Below are 14143 nucleotides of genomic sequence, written 5' to 3' on the forward strand. Positions count from 1 at the left end.
CGTTCCGAACGATTTCATCGAAAAACACGTTGGAAAGATAGGAGAGAAGCTGCGTACGAGAGAAGCAGAGCGATTTCATGTCCTCAAAGTCGATACGATTCGAAACATTGCGCTTCTTGGGAGCTGGCTCTTTCTTTGGGGGTGCTTCTTTTCCTTCATTGCCATAGTCGCTCGATTCCAATTCACTACCCGTCACATGAGCTTCGCGAATCTACTCATCGATAAAGCTGTCTTCCCCATTCGAGTAGTCGTCGATATACTCTACTTCTTCTGTCTGGTTGCGAGAAGTTCTTTTCGATCGCTTCGACTTGTGAGCGACTCTACAATAAACAAACCGAGCGAAAAATACTCATCTTCATATATATCTGCGTCTTCATTTGTGTCAGTATGCCGATTTGCTCGTCTATGTATTAAACCACTGCATTTGCTTCAGACTTCATTTTATTCCGCAAACGCTCCAGTTCCTCATCTCTTTCTCGAATTGTGTTATATTCACTAATATATTCTTCCTTTTGCAGTTCGGTTAACGAATTCCACTTCTCCTCCGTCATATCAGGAATTGGAGGCATCCTCCCATATTGGTCGAACGTTCGCATATCTTCGTCATAGTCAGAAGCTTCCTAAGGATCACGATGTCCGAAACAAGCTAAAAACGTTGTATTCCTCCTCGCGATCAAAACTATCTCCATCTGAGCCAGCTTCCTTCCTTGATGTCATGGTTCAGAGAGTTTTCTGTATAAAAACAAACAAAAAGCGAAAAAGGAATTGCACCATCCGGGATTCGAACTCGGGTCTCACGCTTGGGAAGCGTAAATGCTAACCACTACACCAATGGTGCTCTGTCTTTGCATCTCCTACTCAACATATGAATACTCTCCCCAAAATGTACTATCACTCATTCACAATATTACACCATGGGTAGTGGTGCCAAAACTAAGGGAAAGAGACAAGCAGGAGCGGGTCATAGGTATACCAGACGTATGCGCGCTCTGAAGTCACGCTCAAAGGACCTAGATCGTATTCAAGTGAGTTTTGTATCAATATTCGCTTAGGACGTAGGATGAACTCAAACTGGATCCTGAAAAGCGACTGATTGAGTATGATGAAGATCTTCCCGGGTAATTCATTGGTTTTGTTGCAATGTGTAGAGGAGGTCAGTTTTATTGCCTTTACTGTGATAAACACTTCATGAACAAGGAAATCTTAGATGAGCATTTAACTACGAAGCTGCACCGCAAAAAGTGAGTTACTAGGGTGTGGAGAGTGATTGATAGTGTGAAAAGAGCAAATGAAGAACAGTACACGCAGAAGGAGGCAGAAGCTGCTGCAGGAAAGACAGTTGAAGTGTACGAGCCAATTCGTCGTGATGAGAATGGTATTCCACAATAAGTCGTTTTATGCTGTATTTGTAAATAAACATGACGATTAATCGTTCTTTTTCTCTTCAGATGCGTTAACAGCTTCGTTAATTGCAGGGGCATAACTAAAGTAAATGAAACGAAAAGAGCACACAAGTTAACGAATAATACGAGCGCTGTCGTCAGGAAGCCGAGAATGTAGCTAAAATGAACCTACCATGGCAAACCTTACACATGGATGTTATAGTAGCGGTAAAAGAGGCTCACAATAATAAATATCCATTCCATAACGAGCGTCATGTTCAGCAGAATCAGAGACGCCGAGTTCACTACAGATCAGCACTTTCGTACAATTCTCACCTCCCGGCGAGAGCAACATCATGATAAACTTCACAATGAAGTTTTCGTGCTCTTCTGGGACTTCCTGTTTCTTTGGTGTCGACATGAACAAAAAAAGAATGGAATTCAAATGACGTGTGAATACAAACAATCACTTAGATGCAAACTATTCACAATAGGGTGATAGGACGTTGAGCTGTTTATCATTGATAGTGTAGGACACGTTGAGGTAGGGGTCGTCCGTTCGGCTACAAAACGGACATTTCCAATCATCACAGGGATTTTGAATACAAGCAACATGCGCATATCCTGAGCAACCCTTACAAAAACGAACTGCCGATTCATTCGTAAGATCAACATCAATTCCACAAACAATACAAACAGGCAGACTATCCCACGATGCCATGCACAATTGATGGAAAGTTTCATCAGGTATTCCTCTCTCAGTTTTGCCTGATTTGCGGGTGTTGGTGTTCTGTAGAGGCGAAAAAACTTCATTTCTATCTTCCAACTCTACAGGAACGGGAGACTGTCTGCCATAAAGCTTCCATCCCTCTTCGAAAGGTTGAATGTAAATCTTATAAATATCAGAGAGTGATAGAGAGTCATATTTGGACTTTGCAGTTACGAATTTGTCCCCATAGTACTCTTTAATCAGGTCCCAGTTCTATGTTATACATCGCACCCTAAACTACATCTTGAAACTTTTTCTTCGAATAGAAAAGGGAGGCTGGTGTGAGAGATAATTCAGAAAATATCTTGCGAATGTTCGGATCTTCAGTTGATATTACAGGGTTTGCTTTCCAGCATGTATAAATGTAGTTATTAAAAAAGTATTCTTCGGTTTCTTGATGCTGCAAATCGATAGAATATGGGGTCAACTGGACCTGGCTGGCTTCATTCTGCTTAAGATTACGAGAAACTACATAGTAGATAGAATTCCCATCGTCTGTTCCGCGACCTTTGACCCAGGAACTTTCCGGAGTATTGCAGTCAAATTCACCTCCATCATCTCCACAGCACCATAGACCCAGTTTGTTCTGAGTGGGACTCACTTCTCTGCACTTCAGACACTTGTAGCATTGCTTCCATGTGCAATTATCCATTCCTTACTGTTGAGTTTCCAAACAGAGTTGATTCCTAACTATTTTGTTATAAACCGTGAAAGGATCTTTTTAATCTACAAACCGATTCTTTATCTGGAAGAGGAGTATAATTGATATTTCGAGAGATCCCAAATAACCATAATCACCTGGAGTTTGTTCAGTTTCAGGAATAGATACTCCACATTTCTATGTCGAACTTTCTGTAAGCATTGTGTTTATAGAAGCACTTCATGCTATTGATGGATTACAGCGAAATAACACGATGTCTCAACATCGACTCTCAAATGACTCCGTAGTGTTACCATAAAACACATTCTTGCCAATTCTTATAGGACCATATACTCTGGAATCACATTCCTTGTATTTTTGTTTTGCTTGATTCTCGAGCAATGCTTGTTCATCGATTTCCATTTGAAAAAATAAAATATCATTAACAAAAAAGATCGAAAAACGGATTGGTTGTGACTATTGCAATTCCATTTTTATGCTTTGATTATGGAATGTTGGCTCGTCGGTTTGTTTTCTGTATCAAACCTTATGCCAAGCATATCCGAGAATTGTTGCCGCGAGCTGGTACTGTATTAGACTTCACACCGTTTCGTCGTTTTGCAATGTCACGCCCACCACTAGAAGAGATGGCTGAAGACGCTGAAGATGATATCATGGAAAAAACGCAAGATAAGCGCATCATCCAGCTTTCTCGCTATGTGATGAACAACAACTTGAAGTCGAGTCTTGTTACATACAGTAAACTGCCGTTATTTCTACCGCGGAGTGATTTTCGGATTGTTTGCTCGTTGATGAAGCAGCTGGGATCTTCAAGTGGAATCCCAGATTTGGAGAATGTCTTTTTGAAGATTCAGAGGATGAAGTTGTCAAGGAAGCATGCACTCACAATGCGTTGCTTAATTCGCCTATCGTACGAGATTGGAGACGCTCAGCTGATCGAAACGTTCTACCGCCAAATTTGCGAAGAAGAGATTTATGTGAACAATTCCTTTTTAAACGATGTTGTGTTTGATTGCCTCTTTTCTCTCAACGCATACAAGTCAATCTGCACCATCGTTCAGTCTCTAGAAGTAGGTTTTTTGGTCACTCTCGATTGTAGTCTCTCCTGGATGAAGGAAAGGTTCTCCCCTCCTTCAACAATCATTCCAGTCAAAACGCGATCATCGCCTTTATGGCCGAAGGCCGAGACGATCTGCTGCTGTTCTTCCTTCAGCAGATCAAGACCAACTGGCGAATTCCGGTCACAATCACGGATTACATCGTGTCCAACGCGGTTCGGAACACTTCGCTCGCCACACTTTTCCCCAAATGTCTCGACTCCCAGCCCGTACTTCCCCGTTTTCCCCTTTTCTCTAGAAATCGGCGACGTTATTCAACGCCATCATCGATTTCTACGCGCACTGCAGCGACTTCGCTTCCGCGTTCAGCATCGTGCAGCGCGCCAAAGCAGCGGGCGTGAAAGTGACTTCGGTGAGCTATCAAAGCCTCTGTGAGCTTTTATTCGAGCTCTACGATGCTTCGCCGCCCGATCGCGAGCTCGTTCGGTCGTTCTGCACGCATCTCTGCTCGTTGGATCGTGGCGGGTATGTGGTGCTGCTCGGCGTGCTGCCGGTGCGCGTGATGATTCGCTATGGCGAGTTGGAAAACGCCGCGCAGTATTTGAAACTGTTGAATCGATTCGAAAACGGACTGTCTAGAGCGGATCTCGCTATTTTGGAAGAGATGAGGGAGCAGAATAGGGAGAATAAGGCGCTGATGGAGGAGATGGAGAGGGTGATTCGCACGCTGAGAAGTAAGTTTGGTATTGATGGAGCGAAGGAGCCTGGAAAGGCAGACGGAGTGGAATAACGAGGATTCTGATATGTGTTATAGTTTCATTTAGTAGTGAAGAATTGATTGTTTGAATAAACAAGAGTAATGAGTGATGGGACCTACAGGATCTGCTCGGACTTCGGACCAGTTCACCTGTCCGTCTTTTTCTTCGCTATATAATCCAATAAGACTTCTATACAGTTACTAGCAAAAACCAAGAATACGTGTCGTCTCCTCTAAATAGATATACATCATACTTTTCCACTCTCATAGGCTCAGTTTGAGAGAAGATTCTCTCCTCCACGTCTTCCAATATAAGGTTTGTTACCTGATCTACACCTCGTAGCATTCCCTATGATGTTAATCAACGTCTGGATCGCATACAGTAAATGTCCGGCCATCATTTGTCAAAATGACTACTTTCTCTAAACATCTCATACAACTCCCAAATTCGTACTGTTCATCATTTTGCCTAACTCTTCAGCCATTTTTGGTCTATTTCAATATTATACAGAAAGAGATTGTTAAGAAAAGCAGGAACTTTTCTTTCTCATTTGATTTTTATTCAATTTCTAAGCCATGGAGAACGATGAAGCAAATCTGATAGCTGCGAAAGCTTTCCGGTCGCGACTTCTCGGAGATAAGAAGAGAGCTGTGTACTGGGAAGGTCAGCTTGAAGATCTTCGCAAACCCAAAAGTCCGCGAATAGAAATGAGTAGAAGTCCGTCTTCTGAAGCGTCTGTATCAGGAAGAAGGTCGGAAGACGGGGAAGTGGAGATTGTCTCTCCTTTGGATGAAAACGGCATGATTCTCCCTACTCTTCTTAAGAAGGTATTCAAATTATTTGATATTCATCCAAGACTGCAAAGCAAGTCGATGAGGACTTTCAATACGGCGGACGCAAAGGCATGCGTAAAGAGGCTCAGGATCAGAGTATCGCTGAGATGCAGAAATCCATCTATATGCATCGGGAACGTAATATCGACGAGGTGATCGCTAGTAATATCATGAAGCACAGTCATTATCACAACCCTGTATGTTTTTGCTGCTTCTCTTGTCATTGCAGATGGAAAGCAGCCGATCGGGGTTTGATGAAGAGGATGCGATCGACGAGAAGTTTTACACTGGCAAAGAAGAATACATGACGGAGAAAAAGAAGCAGGAAATGGAAATGGAGCAGGCGATCAAGGCACAGAAGCGCTGGACCCAGATCACATCCACCTGTCCCTATTGTTACGGATCGTCTCAAATGTCAAAGGATAATTTGATGTTGGTGTTTGATTTGTTCTTTCCCGTAGAGCTCTCGGGAATCACACCTATCTCGCGATGTGCTCGAAGATGCGACTTAATGAATGGCATGTGCAGATCTGTCCGCTGCAGCACGTCTGGTCGCAAACGGAGTGCGATGAGGAGGTGATGTACGAGATCCAGCGCTTCCAGCAGGCGTTGACTGCGATGGCTCGCTCGCTGAATAAGGGATTGATTTGTTTTGAGGAAGTGCATCTTCCGCGTGGAAGGCAGCATTGTATTGTGGAGTGCGTGATGGTGCCGAAGGAGGTGGAGATGGACGCGCCGATTTATTTTAGGAAGGCAATGCTGGAGGTAGGGATTGAATGAATTGGAATGGGTTTTGGAAGGATCGTTGTGAAAATCATTGTGAATATCATTGTGAATATCATTGTGAATATCATTGTGAATATCATTGTGATTGCTGTCATTTGGTTGATCCATCGATTGTTTTGACTCTCTTCTCTCACTCCCTTTCTAGTGTGACGATGTCTGGCAAGCCGATAATCGAAAATGCATGGACACATCAGAGAAAGGGCTTCAACGATCCGTCCCCAAGGGCTTTGCCTACGTCTACGTCCATTGGTCAAATATCACTGGGGCGGAAGGCAGCTTGACCCACGTCATCGAAGACGAAAAGACCTTCAAGCGAAACTTCGCGCAGGATGTGTTAGCCGGCATGATGGACCTGCCTACCAGTAAAATGCTCCGCTACAGCGAAGCGAGCATCCAGTCCGTGGTAGAATATCGATGAGTGAGTTTGATTGCTAGCTGCGACCGTTCCTGAAAGTGTGGCGGAAGTTTGACTGGACCGAAGAGCTCGATAGTTGTGAGTGTTTGTTCGTCAAGAAACAATCATTATGCACTCGTTTCCTTCTCAATCGCATTCTCCACCGCTGCGTCCAGCTCTTTCTGCTCCTCTTCTCGCTTCTCTCTCGCCTCCTTTTCCTCCTCAATCACCTTCTCCGCAGCCAGTTCGATCTTCGTCTTCCGCTCCTCCGCAATCTTTCGATCGATCGCATCGTCATCCACCACCATATCGTTGATTCCCAGCTTCTCGTTCTCCTCAAACGTCCGCTGATAATCCACGATCTCCAATCGGGGGTCTGGATTCGGCGCGCAGTCGCTGTAGATCCACGAGTTCGCCAGCGGATCCACGATATCAATCGTGAACTCGCGCTTTCCATCGCGCATCGCCTTCAGCTGCTCCATGAACTCCGCGTACTGCTTCTTCTTCTCTTCGATCGCGCTGTCTCCCAGGAAGATCGGGCTGTTCTCGCTCATGCTGTCGATGATCTGCGTCAGCAAGCCTTCGACGGTGGTGTACATTCCGCCCAGCGACCCGGCCTCCAGCTCCAAATCCAACTCAGGGATCTAGGTCGCCAATCCGCGATGATTCCTACATACACAGCGGCGGTGTCGCTCTTCAAGACATCGCGTCGGAGATCCTCGACAGCGTGCTCTTTATCGGATCGGAGAATGAGGCGCTGGCCTTGTTCCGGAATGGAGCCTCCTGCTTTAATCTACTCTTCACCCTGCCTCCAATGAAGCACTTCGTTGGTCCGGAATCCACAATAGTCGCAGAGGAACGACATGATGATGACCTCTTTGAAGTAGGGAATATCGGTAATGCACATGCGGCTTTCTCCCATTCGTCCGCACGCATGGCAAGGGCACTGCATCACCATCATTTCTTTATCGGTGTCCACTGCAGAGCTATCGAAATGCTGATATTTCGATTCGATATGCAGATTTCCTCCTTCCTTCTTCTCTACTTTCAACTCTTTCCCCCTCATCTACCGTCCAATTCTTCCTCATACTCTCCCTCCGTGCCCCATTTCATCGTCGATTCGTCCTCTGGCAACGCCATGCCCAACGCCTACTCTCTCAATCCCCCTCTACAACGCAACGATGTGCTGTTCACGGCTTCGATAGTAGCGGAACACGCGGCAGTTCGGGTCTTTCTACCATTCAATCCGCGCTGAATCGCGACTTTCGGGAGATACGGATTCTCCACGAACGAATTCCCCGAAGGATCGTCCACGATGAACGTGAAGGGAAGCTCCTCGCCCGTGGAAAGCTTGTCGATGCGCTGGCAGAAAGCTTCCACTTGCTCGTACACTTCCGGACAGGTTTCTTTGCGGTATGGCTGTTCCTGGCGGAGCTGCTCGGAGACGCGGTAGAGAATTCCCTCCACTGTGTTGAGGTCTCCCTGCTGTGTGATTGGGGGAATGTCCAGCTGCAACTCGGGAATGCTGATGGTGCAGTTATCTCCCTTGATGATTTGGCGATTTAAATCCTATAAATGAATATAGGACACAACGGGCACTTCTTTGGAAGAAACGGTAAGCTGATAGCGCACTCCCTTCTCCTGAATTTCCGCTCCACTCTGCACTTCGTTCGATTTGAAACCGCAGTGAGGGCCTTCGAATCAAAAGAAGTAACAATAATCACATTCAAAGGCAACAATAATGATTTCTCGGAAGTTGGGAATACGTGTCATCATCAGTTTGTTGCGTCCCTGTTGTCCACAGTTCATACACAAACCCTCCACATCTACATAACACTCTCGTAAATATACGTACAAGTAATTCCATTCTCATCCGTGTGAATTTCTGCATTTTCCACCGGCTCTAAAACATCAATTGCAGAGCGACGAAAGTACTATCCTCTTCTGGGGCACCTGCGACCACATTCTCGGGTTCCTCTTTGTGCTCAAAATTATCTCCAAGGTCTGTAAAACCGTTTTCAGGCATTTTTCTCGTTTTTTTGATTGTATGGTCGTTTCAAAAGCAACGATACAAAAATGGGCGATCCCACAAAATCGATTCGTTCGATCAAACAAGAAAATAAATACACATATCAACAAGATTAGAGATTCGCCGCTTCTTCCCGATCCTATCCTTCAACAAAGACCCAAACCCAAACCTTTTGACTCACCTTTTTGAAATTGAGCACCGTAAGCTGAGGGAGAAGCTTTACAACGCGAGCACGGAAGTTGGGCTCCGACTCAATCGGATTATCAATCAAAGACAAATTTGCTATAGGTGATAGAATCTACACAACCACACTGAGATTTATCCAATCCTTCAGATGCTCAATTTCTTCAAAACTCGAAATGCGGTTATTTGTCAGTAGATATTAAGGAACCACGAGGAATACGTATCGGCTACCTCATAGGATATACACAAGCTCACGGCAATTCGGTACATTGGCTCCTAGGTTACTTGAAATACGATTGATCAGATTGTTGCACAGAATGAGCATTTCCAGTCGGTTGAACTTGGGGATGTTCTCAACCACCGCAATCGAGTTGTCGGACAAATCGATCATATCAAATTGGTCATTTGCAGCTCCAAGATTCTCCATTATACCGATTTTAAGTCCTCGTAGATCCAACGAGTACTGTTTCAAGGGATTGTAGTAAGTTCGCGCAGTGGCGATGACATCTTGTGTGAGACGCATATCTACTCAGAAATCTGATAAGAATCATACTGTATTCACGTTCGCTAAAGAATGAGTTTGTTACTGCAAATAACCACGGTTTTTCACCATATCAACCCATTCATTATCTCTTTACTTTGTGGGGTTCGTCCTAAGTGAATAGGTAGGATCTGTCCATTGTGTGCTGAACCCTTCCAGTCTGAAAGGTTTTCATGAGTTGTTGAATTCTCTTGACTGGGGCGGTAATAAATCCTGGATTGTTTCTCAGTGACCGAACGCTCTCCATTCGGTCGCTTGTATTCCTCTCCAATACTTATCGTTTGTGTAGACTCGAATTCAAAGTGCATCCATTATCTTCACATTTCAAAAACAACAAACAAACAAACACAATCACAAAAATAGATCACATTTGTAAGTTGCAGACATGCCGCCTTCAGGCACAAGGAAAATACGAATTCCACTGTAGTAAACTGTCACAACCCCCTTATAAGCGGTTCGAGGGATGCCCAACGAAGCATCGCTCATGATCCCCAATTTTGTCGCCAACGAGTAGAAACTGCGAGGTCCCGGGTGTTTCCTACGCCTAACAATCCATCCCAATGGCACACGTGTAAAATAGCTTGGCCGTACTTTCGATGGGCAGAGTAACGAGCTCTTCGAGAGACTGGATCGCCGTCGCTTCGTTTAGCAAACTCTGGAACATGGGCTCATAATTTTCCAGCATCAAATACGCGAGATCGCGCTTTCCAAACTCGACAAATCGATCATTCAACTTGATCTTCGATTCGAACTCCCAGTAGAATCTACATCGCAGTTCTCCGTTTCCCCTACGGCTGGCTGTTCACGCCGGTGCTCCCGAACGTCACCACACGCGAGACCTCGGGGTAGACGCACTGCCGGTCCTGCCGCGCCGCGGGAGATCGGACCCAGTCCCTCCAGAAATCGGTGGGCCATAGATCCTTCCAGGCGATCCACTGCTTCTTCTCGATCATCCACCCGAGCGAGGGGAAGTAGTCGGTTCGCCAGATGAGGGCTAGAGGAGAGAAGGAGGGGAGAGGAGGCTACTGGGATCGAGAACGAACTTGGACTGGCCGTTTTCGTTGTAGGCGCTGATGCAGTAGATGGAGGGATCGCTGTTGAACAGATAGGAAGTGGCGCTGAAGTAGTCGAAGAAGTCGGGAGCGATGAGAACGTCGTCCTAGCGATGATGGGAGCAGGGAAAGCGCACGTCGAGAACGATGACTTGCTCGTAGTTGTGCGTGCCGAAGAGAGTGCTCAGCGCCCAGGAGAGATGATACGCGATGGACCCGTACTGCGCGTCCACTTCCAGCTTTACCGGCTTGTGCTTGAGATGGAGGAAGGGGCAGAATGGGATCTCCGATCGGACGCGACTGCTGATGATGCCGACCAAGGTGGTGACGGTGCTGTCTGCGCCGTCCTGCGATATTACTATGTCCACGTAGAACAAGTTGGCCGGGTTCGAGAGCACTTTGACGACTTGGTTGAACGTGCGTAATAAAAATTGGGGACGGTTGTACGCTAAAATAAGCAGAGCCGTTTTCTTTCCTCCGATCGCAAATCGGTTTTCCTTGCGAGACGCCTCGAAAACAGCAACACGATTCAAAGCAGGCCGCACTATTTCTCTTCCTTCAAATGGGTTCTTGTACAGACTTTCAGAAGTAAACGATGAAAAAGCATCGGGAAGCCCAGCCTTCGAGAAGAGGGAATCGTCTCTTCCAGAGAAATCAAAAGGATTCGAATTTGAGGATACTTCAGGAGTAGATGGCTACAAATGAAAGGAATTTACCAATAGACTACATCACGTAGATTATTTCCTTTGAGAGTTTGCTATGAATGAATGAACCAACCCAAAACTACAAATGTTCCTTGAGCTCTTGAACCCGACTTTGAATCGTCATAAAGCGATGCTCCCGACTAGATCGAACGATACTCATAAAACAAACGATGTGAGTGAAAGAGGCTACATCAAGCTTGAAGAATACCATAAGCTGCGACAGACTGATAATACATAGTACAGCAAGGACACAAAGAAATATGTTTTTGCGTCGCATTTTGGTTTGGAAAATAGCAGAAAGCGAACAATAACGGTTATTATGGATTCTTAGCAGGCTATTCTGTTGTGAAACATGGTCTTAATGAAACAATAAAATGAGAGAAGATACTATTCACTGTATAAAGAAGCTATTTGTACATAAAAATAAGAGAGATCTCGTTCCCATTTGGATAGATAGCCCCTATTGACACCATATTTAGAGTTCAGTGAATTTTTAACAATCGATGGTGAAATAAGACCAAATTGGCCGAGAAATGAACAATTTGAACCTGTTGAAACTCCCAAAGAGAGGTAAATTCCACTTTCTAAATCATTTGAAGCTATTACACGATGTCTGAACAAAAGGCGCTGCCTACTCGAATGTAAATGGGTGTGGCATATCGTGAGAAATAGGGTTTTGCAGGCTTTTAAGGCGAAAGCCGTTTCTGCAAAGAAAGGTGGGAAAATGGATTTCCTTTGATTGCTTTAGGTTATGAGCTGCTGAAGAAGAAATCGGATGCGCTCACTGTTCGTTATAGAAAGCTTCTAAAGGAAATTCTCGAGGTTTGGCGTTATTCGAGGGCATCTGATAGATAGATGAAGCGAGAAGTCACTGAAATGATGAAGAACGCTTCTATTTCTCTTTCTGAAGCCAAGTGGGCAGCTGGAGATATTACGTAACGACGGTGTGTTTTGCTTAATCTCGTAGTCGGAAAGTAATCGACAATGTTAGCAGTGCTTCAGAGATTCTCGAAGTTCACATTGATAACGTTGCTGGAGTGCGCCTGCCTGTTTTCAAATCGAAGCACCGAGATGTGGCTGGTATTTGTCTCTCTCTCTGTAGCTCATAGCCTAGACGAGCCAACTCTGGGTCGCGGAGGCCAGCAGCTGGAGAAATGCCGTAAGATCTGGTCCGAATTCCTGCAAGTTCTGATCCGTCTGTCCTCTCTGCAGACTTCCTTCATTTCCCTGGATGAAGCCATCAAGGTAACAAATCGCCGTGTGAACGCTCTGGACAACGTGGTGATCCCGGGCATTATCGCAAACATCCACTACATCGAGTCGGAGCTGGACGAACTGGAGCGAGAAGACATTTTCCGACTGAAGAAAGTGCTTCAAGTCAAGAACCGAAAGGAGGAGGAGGAGAAGCTCGGCGCAGGAGGTAGGAATGGGAGCAGAGTGGGACGTAGGCGAAGAGACGTTCGAGGAGTGTGAGGAAGATACGGAGAACCATGATAACATCTTGATGGACTACGTCATTGAGGAAGATGACGATGACGTTGTTGTTTAATTGTTCAGATGCGCTTTCAGTGTTGTGTTTGTTCGAAACGACGTGTCATTTTGAAAGATTCGTCCCTGGAGTCTCAAAATGAGAAAGGTTTGTGTGGTTTTTGTGATTTTATGCATTGTATGCTAGTTTTTGAATGCTTTTCACTTTCAGAGTGTATTCAGTCTTCAAAAGACAGAAAGAGCCAACCAGAAATGTCTCTTGGAGCTGATTATGATCGTGAAGGACGAAGCTGCGTCCATCCAAAAGACTGTGTTGAGCGTGAAAGGCATTGTTGATCGTTACTGTATTCTCGACACAGGGTCGACAGATAATACGACTGCATTAATCAAGGAGGCCTTCGGTACAACGCCAGGATCCATTTACTCGGAACCTTTTGTTGATTTCGCAACGACACGAAATAGAGTTATGGAACTTGCTGGAAAGGAGTGCCAGTACACGTTAATGCTGAGTGGAGACGAGTACCTCCGAAACGGACAGAAATATCCAAATCACTCCTCTTTTCACTTTCCTTAACATGTTTACACTGAAATCCTATCTGGAAAAGCTGTCCAATCCCATAGGTGGTGCTGAAGTCAAGATCAAATATGGGCAGACTTCCTATAACAGCATTCGTATCTGCAATACGGATATTGCATGGACCTACGTGGGTGTGACCCATGAGTATGTCATGTCAAACACTCCCAATACGGAAACCGTAGTGATTCCGTATAAGACTGCGGCGGATACTTTCATTCTTCATGATCTCTCTAACTTGTACCGTTTCGGCCTGCACTTTACTCTAGTGACTACGAAAAGAAAAAGAAGCGGTGGGCTCTCGATGCTCAGCTGCTCTATCAGGACTTGGTGAACAATCCTACCAATACCCGATCAGCTTTCTATCTGGCACAGGTACTTCGTTTTCCTTGTTTTCTGTTGCTAGTCGTATGATTGCTTGGATGATTTAGTAAATGCCTACAAGTACTACAATCTGAGATACGAAATGGGTGGTTGGTATGAAGAACGCTATGAATCGCTTGTGAGAATGGGTGGACTATTAGAGCGAATGGGTTACGACTGGCCCCAATGCGAATACCAGTATCTCCAGGCTTATTCGTTTCTCCCTATTCGCTCGGAGCCGCTCTACCTGATCGCCAAGCATTGGTATGAAGAGAAAATGTACGATGTGGCTTTCCTCTTTGCGTCTCGCGCCTATCAGATTCCCTTCCCCACCCAAATCCGACTCTTTATCAACCAGGACATCTACTCTTTCTAGTAGGAGCGTTGATCGTGTGCCAATGATAGCATTCCCGAATTGTTGTCCCATATCTGTGTTCATCTTCCAGATCAAGCCGAATTGGGAATGGAGGCAACCGAGCGTTGTCTGACGCAGTACCCAGCGAACGTCGCCCTCCAGAAAAACAAGCGCTATTTCCAAAACCGCTTGTCGCAAGATTCGCCTCACCAC

The 14143-nt window shown here is 45.3% G+C and overlaps 12 protein-coding genes; 7 read left to right on the forward strand and 5 right to left on the reverse strand.

Moving 5' to 3' along the window:
- Positions 1–914: 914 nt before the first annotated feature.
- GSBLH_T00006820001 (uncharacterized protein) lies at positions 915–1389 on the forward strand (the record flags this gene model as incomplete). Its single annotated transcript, XM_013043384.1, has 4 exons — positions 915–1025; positions 1060–1118; positions 1149–1241; positions 1275–1389. The coding sequence occupies 4 exons, from the start codon at positions 915–917 to the stop codon at positions 1387–1389; spliced, it is 378 nt and encodes a 125-aa protein (XP_012898838.1).
- A 34-nt stretch (positions 1390–1423) lies between these two features.
- Positions 1424–1803, reverse strand: GSBLH_T00004479001 (uncharacterized protein; the record flags this gene model as incomplete). XM_013043385.1 has 4 exons in its annotated part: positions 1424–1483; positions 1513–1560; positions 1591–1687; positions 1719–1803. 4 exons carry the CDS (start codon positions 1801–1803, stop codon positions 1426–1428), a joined length of 288 nt encoding a protein of 95 aa, XP_012898839.1. The 3' UTR covers positions 1424–1425.
- Positions 1804–3513: 1710 nt separating this feature from the next.
- GSBLH_T00004480001 (uncharacterized protein) lies at positions 3514–4271 on the forward strand (the record flags this gene model as incomplete). The annotated part of the gene is made up of 2 exons (XM_013043386.1): positions 3514–3882; positions 3912–4271. The coding sequence occupies 2 exons, from the start codon at positions 3514–3516 to the stop codon at positions 4269–4271; spliced, it is 729 nt and encodes a 242-aa protein (XP_012898840.1).
- A 419-nt stretch (positions 4272–4690) lies between these two features.
- GSBLH_T00004481001 (uncharacterized protein) lies at positions 4691–5134 on the reverse strand (the record flags this gene model as incomplete). XM_013043387.1 has 4 exons in its annotated part: positions 5082–5134; positions 5009–5049; positions 4849–4976; positions 4691–4817 (listed from the first exon to the last, which is right to left on the reverse strand). Exons 1-4 carry the CDS (start codon positions 5110–5112, stop codon positions 4691–4693), a joined length of 327 nt encoding a protein of 108 aa, XP_012898841.1. The 5' UTR covers positions 5113–5134.
- Positions 5135–5207: 73 nt separating this feature from the next.
- On the forward strand, positions 5208–6241 carry GSBLH_T00004482001 (uncharacterized protein; the record flags this gene model as incomplete). XM_013043388.1 has 4 exons in its annotated part: positions 5208–5455; positions 5485–5658; positions 5691–5893; positions 5923–6241. Exons 1-4 carry the CDS (start codon positions 5336–5338, stop codon positions 6239–6241), a joined length of 816 nt encoding a protein of 271 aa, XP_012898842.1. The 5' UTR covers positions 5208–5335.
- Positions 6242–6428: 187 nt separating this feature from the next.
- GSBLH_T00006821001 (uncharacterized protein) lies at positions 6429–6665 on the forward strand (the record flags this gene model as incomplete). Its single annotated transcript, XM_013043389.1, has 1 exon — positions 6429–6665. The coding sequence occupies one exon, from the start codon at positions 6429–6431 to the stop codon at positions 6663–6665; it is 237 nt and encodes a 78-aa protein (XP_012898843.1).
- Positions 6666–6769: 104 nt separating this feature from the next.
- GSBLH_T00004483001 (uncharacterized protein) lies at positions 6770–8450 on the reverse strand (the record flags this gene model as incomplete). The annotated part of the gene is made up of 8 exons (XM_013043390.1): positions 6770–7285; positions 7315–7434; positions 7465–7682; positions 7712–7790; positions 7822–7875; positions 7905–8210; positions 8241–8335; positions 8366–8450. The coding sequence occupies 8 exons, from the start codon at positions 8448–8450 to the stop codon at positions 6770–6772; spliced, it is 1473 nt and encodes a 490-aa protein (XP_012898844.1).
- Positions 8451–8782: 332 nt separating this feature from the next.
- Positions 8783–9376, reverse strand: GSBLH_T00004484001 (uncharacterized protein; the record flags this gene model as incomplete). The annotated part of the gene is given in 4 exon segments (XM_013043391.1): positions 8783–8809; positions 8840–8968; positions 8981–9023; positions 9099–9376. The coding sequence occupies 4 exon segments, from the start codon at positions 9374–9376 to the stop codon at positions 8783–8785; spliced, it is 477 nt and encodes a 158-aa protein (XP_012898845.1).
- A 369-nt stretch (positions 9377–9745) lies between these two features.
- GSBLH_T00004485001 (N-acetylglucosaminyltransferase I) lies at positions 9746–11053 on the reverse strand (the record flags this gene model as incomplete). The annotated part of the gene is made up of 6 exons (XM_013043392.1): positions 9746–9932; positions 9964–10158; positions 10187–10388; positions 10421–10553; positions 10584–10990; positions 11023–11053. The coding sequence occupies 6 exons, from the start codon at positions 11051–11053 to the stop codon at positions 9746–9748; spliced, it is 1155 nt and encodes a 384-aa protein (XP_012898846.1).
- Positions 11054–11754: 701 nt separating this feature from the next.
- Positions 11755–12720, forward strand: GSBLH_T00004486001 (uncharacterized protein). XM_013043393.1 has 7 exons: positions 11755–11791; positions 11823–11866; positions 11899–11972; positions 12006–12085; positions 12118–12230; positions 12265–12570; positions 12599–12720. Exons 1-7 carry the CDS (start codon positions 11760–11762, stop codon positions 12697–12699), a joined length of 750 nt encoding a protein of 249 aa, XP_012898847.1. The 5' UTR covers positions 11755–11759; the 3' UTR covers positions 12700–12720.
- A 42-nt stretch (positions 12721–12762) lies between these two features.
- On the forward strand, positions 12763–13212 carry GSBLH_T00004487001 (uncharacterized protein; the record flags this gene model as incomplete). XM_013043394.1 has 2 exons in its annotated part: positions 12763–12816; positions 12850–13212. The coding sequence occupies exons 1-2, from the start codon at positions 12778–12780 to the stop codon at positions 13210–13212; spliced, it is 402 nt and encodes a 133-aa protein (XP_012898848.1). The 5' UTR covers positions 12763–12777.
- A 1-nt stretch (position 13213) lies between these two features.
- On the forward strand, positions 13214–13951 carry GSBLH_T00004488001 (uncharacterized protein; the record flags this gene model as incomplete). The annotated part of the gene is made up of 3 exons (XM_013043395.1): positions 13214–13452; positions 13482–13587; positions 13619–13951. 3 exons carry the CDS (start codon positions 13214–13216, stop codon positions 13949–13951), a joined length of 678 nt encoding a protein of 225 aa, XP_012898849.1.
- Positions 13952–14143: the final 192 nt, after the last annotated feature.

The sequence above is a fragment of the Blastocystis hominis genome (assembly GCF_000151665.1).
Source record: "Blastocystis hominis, Singapore isolate B (sub-type 7) whole genome shotgun sequence assembly, scaffold_7".
NCBI classification, from domain to species: Eukaryota; class Bigyra; order Opalinata; family Blastocystidae; genus Blastocystis; species Blastocystis hominis.